The 7,197-nt window shown below is 42.4% G+C and overlaps 1 protein-coding gene across 1 annotated transcript; it reads right to left on the reverse strand.

The window, feature by feature from the left end:
- Positions 1–1,996: 1,996 nt before the first annotated feature.
- On the reverse strand, positions 1,997–5,692 carry LOC104517379 (phosphatidylinositol 3-kinase catalytic subunit type 3-like; the record flags this gene model as incomplete). Its single annotated transcript, XM_010162016.1, has 3 exons — positions 1,997–2,126; positions 4,852–4,995; positions 5,504–5,692. Coding segments are annotated over 3 exons (463 nt in total), but the record flags the coding sequence as incomplete, so codon positions are not given.
- Positions 5,693–7,197: the final 1,505 nt, after the last annotated feature.

Genomic DNA, 7,197 nt, shown 5'->3' on the forward strand with positions numbered 1-7,197 from the left:
TCTCCATCCATTCTCCACCCAGTCTCTCCCTCTCTCTATATATACACACACATATACATCAAGAACCATTCTCTTGGATTAGTATTTAATGCTTAAAGTTAAGAGAGAAGCTAGTGCATCCTCTTCGGGGAAAGAAGTATCCATCATCTGCTACTAAATAAGAGGCATCTCTTAAATACTATCTCACCATTGCTATCTGATTTCATTCATCCAGCAGAAGGTGTGGGAGAAATGAATGGATAAAAAAGAACTTAGGAGTACTTTTGTTGAAGTGGAATAAATTAACACACCACTCATGAGAGAAACATCTTAATGTCATTAATATTTGAAAGTGCTAAGGCATTCTACACTCCTCCCATCTGTATTCCACAGCACAGGCAAAATCTGCATTCACAATGACCCCCCAAGGATGCAAAGCCATGGCTTTTTCATCAGCAGCAATTCTACAAGCAACATTCATGCATTTTGTAAGAGCACAACTATATGGCACCTCAACATGAAATGAGACTCGCCATACTATCAACTATTTAAGGTAAAGGATGAAACTCCTCCAGCAGCCAGTCATTGATTTTAAACAAATTCCCTATAAACAACCCACACACACACAAACACACCAACTCAGAAGCGTGTCAAGAAAACAAAACGTCAACTTTCAGATGGAGAGAAGGTCCTTCAGCAAGCTCTTCTCAAAAGTTACTTATACCAGAGGTCACACTGGTGTCCTCCGGTAGCAGACATTAACCAATGGCACAATGCTTATCAGCAAGGGTGTACAATGAACACAACCAAGAATAAGAAAGTCCACACAAGCTCATCTTGTGTTTTATTAGTCCTACTCCTCTTACCTGTACTTAAATACACCTTCCCATACAGTACCATCAGGAGGCATTCAGCAAGTGGTGAGTAAGCCACAGAAAAACTGAAGCTGACTGTGCCCAAACGATTGCTGTTTGGGAATGACACACCACAAGAACCCCAGCTGCTGTGTAAACAGCTGTGCAAATGACAGGTCTCACAGACATACTACCCAGAAACCCTACTCCCCTGCCCTAGCGTCTGATGGCAAAATGTTGTTATAAACAAACACAACAAAGTATCAGTGAAAACACTCTTATCTTCTGGAACGTAGTATCTCCCAGAACAGCCTTCAGAAGAGAACAGTGGCAGTGATATCAGCTTTTTATTAGCCATTAACTAGAACCCTCAACTGAGATGTGAAAGAATTCCCTCCTCTTCCTTCGAGCCCTCATCTCCCATATGCCAGAAGAAGAGGCTAGAACACACCCAAGTATTCTAAAACCGAAATACTCAACATTATTTGTATTTCTAGGGAGCACAGGGGAGTCCACTGGGTAAGTAAGTTGAGCAAGAGCAAGCTTAGGGTAAGGTTACCTGAAGAACGAGAGATCAGCTAGTTCAACAGTTCAAGAACTAACATGGACTGGTCAATTCCAGAAATAGTTTTGATGGAAAAAATATACTCTGCAATCCAGCCAGGAGAAGAAAATACAAATATACACACATATTCATGAGCTTGAATCAATTAAACTTGATTTTTTCAGTTCTCTAACGTAGAGGTATGTCATGCACATCCGAACAGTACAACAGACAGTCCTAAATCTAAAGGATGGCTATTGGAAAAAACTGGGCTGTCCTCACAACTTCCTGTTAGGAGCTGCTTTCACTGAATCTGATGGAATTTTGGCTTCAAGCATCAAGTCAGGTTCAGGTTTTCATTCTTTACAAAGAATTAGGATGCTAAGTTGTTACAACAGAATGCTATGTATATTAAAAGGTATTTTTATGTCCCCTTTCAAAAAACACTTCAGTGGCAAATGAGTATGATGCAGTCTACTGTGTAAACCCTGTGAAACAGTCAAACAACCAAGGGAAGACAGCTTTCACAAGAGTAAACAACACATGCATCCTGTCACCATTTCACTCCAAAGTGCAAGCTTTTCACACACGTCTCAAGGGCTACGTGCTCTTCTGTTACCTTCGCCAAGCGGCTCATCTGATCTTCAGAGACTGTGCTGCTGGTTCTCCCAGGAGTTCTGGTGGGCTCCGAGCCATCAGCTTCTACGTTGGGCCAGACTTTCAAATCATGCATTCCCTGACGAAACATACTGCAAGAGAAAATTCAGAACTGCATCATTAAATTCAAAATCATACAGCTGTCCGCGATCAAAGTACAGCAGAGATGCAAGAAAGTGGAAGTGGCTTCCTTTGCCAAACCTACAAGCACCCACTGCCACGTACAATTTAACATAACACCAAAAACGCCTTGCACCTTTGTGCCCTCTATGGCCTTCATTTTTACTGACACATGGAGTTTAGAACAAAATGAGTAAGTCTGAGATAACTTATTTGGCAAGCAGAAGAAAAATGGATAATTCTCAAAGTTAGTGGGGTGCTACAAATGGAAACTGAGGACAGAGCTTGACCTTCACAGTTTCATTATTTGTAATGAAGTGGCAAGTGCTCCTCCTAACTTGCAAATTACAAGACTGACTTTAGGTCTGCCAGTCTGAAAAAAAAAATCAACTAAAAAATTGCCTAAGTTTCATTTGAAGGTCAAGAGATATAAAGCAGCCTTCCGAGCTGCCACAAAAATAAAAACCCCACAACCCCCAACACACCATTTTCTCCATCTATGCTTGAAACTGGTAACTGAAACCGTGCAGTGAACACAACTTCGCAGGGTAACTGACCACACCGCTTCTCCGCAACACCCTGCTCCCCTCGCACTTTTGTGCTGATCCAACTATAAAAGATGCCCCAAGAAATCAAGTGCGTTCCTTTAGCCAATAAGAGGTGGTCACTTGACTGTAACAACTTTAGGTAAATACAGCTGGAAGGAACGCTTTTAAAAGGTCAACCATCAAGAATGAGAAATACCAACCGGAAGGAGCACCCGGCCTTGAATTTACACATCCCTTTGTGTAACACTGCTACAGTGGTTTCCATTTACAAGCAAATACAACATTTTTAACTTATTTGTTGCTGTCTGTCCATCTACTACCCCCAGGCCCCACATGCTGGAAACAAAAGTAAATTTAATTTATAAATTATATCTTTTTCCAGGAACTACGCTCTAATGCTTTGAAAACTTGTAGTAGTCTTTAGGTCTCAGTCCAATTGGTCCACTTCAATATTCTGCCCTAAGACAATGTCTTAGTAGGGCAGTAGGACCAAGGAAGTGATTTTACCCTATACTGGGTACTGGTGAGGTCACACCTTGAGTACCGTGTCCAGTTTTGGGCCCCTCACCACAAGAAGGACATTGAGATGCTGGAGCATGTCCAGAGAAGGGAACGGAGCTGGGGAAGGGTCTGGAGAACAATTCCTATGAGGAGCAGGTGAGGGAGCTGGGAATGTTCAGCCTGGAGAAGAGGAAGATCAGGGAGACCTTACAGCTCTCTACCACTCCCTGACAGGAGGGTGTAGAGAGGTGGGGGGGTGGGTGTCTTCTGCCAAGTGGTAAGTGATAGGACAAGAGGAAATGGCCTCAAGTTGCACCAGGGGAGGTTTAAATTGGGTATTAGGAAGAACTTCTTTACTGAAAGGGTCATTAGGCATTGGAATGGGTTGCACCGCACAGTGGTCCACTCCTGGAAGTTTTTAAAAGTCATGTAGATGTAGTGCTTAGGGACATGGTTTAGTGGGGGACTAACTAACGTGACATGTTAGGTTAATGTTTGGACTAGATGATCTTACAGATCTTTTCCAGTCTAGGCAATTCTATGATTCTGTGCCTCTGTGTCAACATTTTTGTCAAAGCAGTACCTTCAGTCACAGAGATACAACCTCTCCCTAGTCATTTGCTGCATTCAAGTACCACTAGAACTGCTTTTCTAATACCAAACTTTCCCTGAACTTCAGTTTAGCTTCCTCATTTTCCAACACTATCTACGTACTAGAAAAGTGTTCCTGTAGTCTATTCTTCAGCCTCACTAGTCTTCCACCACACCTATTTGCTAAACCGTAAATGCTAGGGACTCCCTTGGACTCCCCGTAGTCAGCAACTTGCTCAAAGTCAGTCACACAGAACTGAGCATATCCCAGCAAGCGGATGAGTACAGAGAGGAGGACACAACCTTGTCCCTGCCGTGCACACCTGTAGGTTGTTTATAGATTCAGTGGTGTTTGCACATTTCACAAGAGCATTACGATGCTGAATCATGCAAAGCTTAAGATTCACTCTAAAACTCAAAGCTTTTCCTCTGTTTTTCTGGGCAGCTGTTCCCATTCTGCATTTGACTAAAATCAGTTGCAAAAAGTACCAGCGCCTCATAGTTCTCCTTAAACTGCATCCTATTTTCTTCAGTCCCCTTTACACTTAGACAAGATCCTTTTGATGTATTGTCACCTTCCAGCACACCTGTAATCCTTCCCATTTTAGTGTAATCATCCACGGTTTTACTAAACTCACCCTCTACTGGATCACAGATCATTAATTCTGGAAACTCTAGATTTACTGAGTTACACTTTATTCCTTATAAATAATACTGCATCAACTGCAAGCCAGTGAAATCAATCAAGTAATCAGTACTGGCATCCATGCATTACAAATGTATAGATATGAAGGGATTTCAGCATTTCCTACCTTAAAACGCAAGATTACAGACTTTAAAAAAAGCTTATATTTTGGTATTATACAAGAAAAGATTATTTATTTTACAGCACTGTAGCATGAATGAAGTTACACTCAGGAAGACAGTAAAACATCTATGTGCCTGATTTTTCAAACACGGAACTGTTAACCTGGTTTAAAAAAACCACTCTCGTAACCACTGCCACCTTACTATTTGTGAGATTCATATCTGTACCATAGAAGGAAAAACAGTATACCCATATTTCCCAAAGAGCGAGACGGTGGTTCCTCCCACAGGAACTGCTTTACCGGGTCCATATACATCCCAAATGGTCAGAGCCACCTGTGCATTGCGAGGCAGGTCTGGATACTTCACAGGCAGTTTCAGCCATTCATTCCAGCTGCAAAGAAACTTTTTGTTAGTCATAAAGCTTTAGAATTCTAGTCACTCTCTATCAGTTTATACAACCCAAGAGAATTCCTTAGAATATGAATTTCTAAAGGCAGATGGACTATTTTCCTCTGGGCTTTAACCATTCAAACACTTGTCCTGAGCAAGATTAAAAGGCTAGAGACCAAAGGGGAAAATACTCCAGCTTGATGACTAAAGTACCAGTCTGACCAGTAAACTGTGTGAAAGTGTGCTATCCAGAGCCCAGAATTTAAGCAGCATGCCATGCCCAAACACAGACGTAACAATTCTATTACTTACCCATCACACATAAAGATTGGGTTTGTGCTGCCAGGGCAATACTTTAAATCCATACAGAGACTTGAAGAAACATTAGTTATTTGAAAAAGACAATAGAAAACCAGTCTTTTTGTCACAAATAACAAAGCCATAGATTTACTTGTATAATGATGCACAGGTAACTAAGAGGAATATGAAATTAAAAAGCAGTCACTTACTTCCATCTAGTGCTAAAAGCTTTGTAGGAAGTTCTAACCGGAAGAGCAAGAGGCTTCCCTTCTGCAAACACCTGACAGGTCACATACAAGTCAGAGCAAGTTTCTTGATACAGCCCAGAGAACTTCAGCATTGGATCTTCCAAGAGAGCTTTGTAACTCTTCTGTTCCCTTTTCCCTTCGAGACTTCCTCTATGGGGGGATGGGGGTGAAGTAGAGAAAAAAAGAAACAAAAATTAATTTTATCCACAGTAAAAATCCCATTTTATTTCTACAGCTTATACTGAGATTACCCAGTGCTGTGACTATCCTCACTTTGCATCACCAGCCTCTAGTGAAATCCAAATACTGGAGGGGAACTCAGGTTCTGAGGTGATAAACAAATTATTGTTACATTGATAAGGGGGGGAGCAGGGAAAGGAAGAACCACTTGATTTTTATTCTCAATGAAAATAACATCCTCCAGTATAACCTGTAGATTCCCAAACAGCATCAAATGAGGTACCTTAAGCAGGGCAAGTGAGATGACACGTACTGCCAATGTTAAAAATACAAAACAAACATCCGATTACATGTGCTCCAATTACTATTTAGAGAGGAAATAAATAAGCACATACAAGATAAGAAAAGCCTTATTTTCAACCTGTATGAAATGTATGAATGGCTTTGTGACAACTAGAAGGAATATGAAATAAAAAAGACACTTTGACCCAGTGCTTTAAGCTCTGCAGGAAGTTCTAAGTAGAAGAGCAAGAGGCTTCCCTTCAGCAAACACAAGTTACAAGTCAGAGCAAGTTTCCTGACAGAGTCCTGAGAACTTCGGCACCGGATCTTCTAAGAGAGCTGTGACTGGCTTTGGATGCCCGTTATCTCCCAGTCAACAGCAAATCAAAGCTCAACTCAGCAGACCGTTCAAATCAAACTTGATCAAACCCCTGCAACGATCTGCTGAATGCTAGTGTTAAGAGTAAATGGAGGGCATGTCTCGGGCCTCGGCTATACCACAAGGGAAACAATCATGCATATTTAACGTCTGACTGTGGATGCACCTGTGAAAACAAAAATGGAATTGTGGTGGTGATGGGAAAACAGGTAAGATCAATCTTCCAGCAGACAAAAATATATCAGTACCTCAAACACACATAGTAGATGCACAAATTTCTTGCACATTCCAGGATGACATACACCCCGATGCACAAAAAACCACCTGTCGTTATGTCCTGGTTTGGCGGAATGAATTAGCAAAGAGGACACACGTATCCGACCTCAGATATCATCTTCTACTCACAAGTTAAACACCACCAAAACGAGTTTCCCCAAGTGCGTTTTCAAAATAAAGTCCCATGCACCTCCGGGCAGCAACGTCGGGTATATGCTACACTTCAGAGCCAGGCACGTCCCGCCTACAGAAATGTAAGCGCCCCACCGCTGTGATGCTGAAAAATCACGAACTTAAAAATTAACAAACGACCCAGGAAATACACCAGCGTGTGATAACGCCACCTTCGGGAGTGCTGGCGTACTCCTGATGCCGCAGCACCTGGACCTGACTACGAGGAACCCACCCGGCTTCCAACGGCGTGCTCAGACAGGCGGGAAGGCGCGGGTCCCCTCCTCACCCCGCGCAGCCAGCTGCGACACCGGCAGGTGACGGGATCAGGGACACGAGCTCTGCACCACCTCTGCCTCAAAGCACC

This window comes from Eurypyga helias, unplaced genomic scaffold (genome assembly GCF_000690775.1).
Source record: "Eurypyga helias isolate BGI_N326 unplaced genomic scaffold, ASM69077v1 scaffold18742, whole genome shotgun sequence".
Classification (NCBI taxonomy): domain Eukaryota; kingdom Metazoa; phylum Chordata; class Aves; order Eurypygiformes; family Eurypygidae; genus Eurypyga; species Eurypyga helias.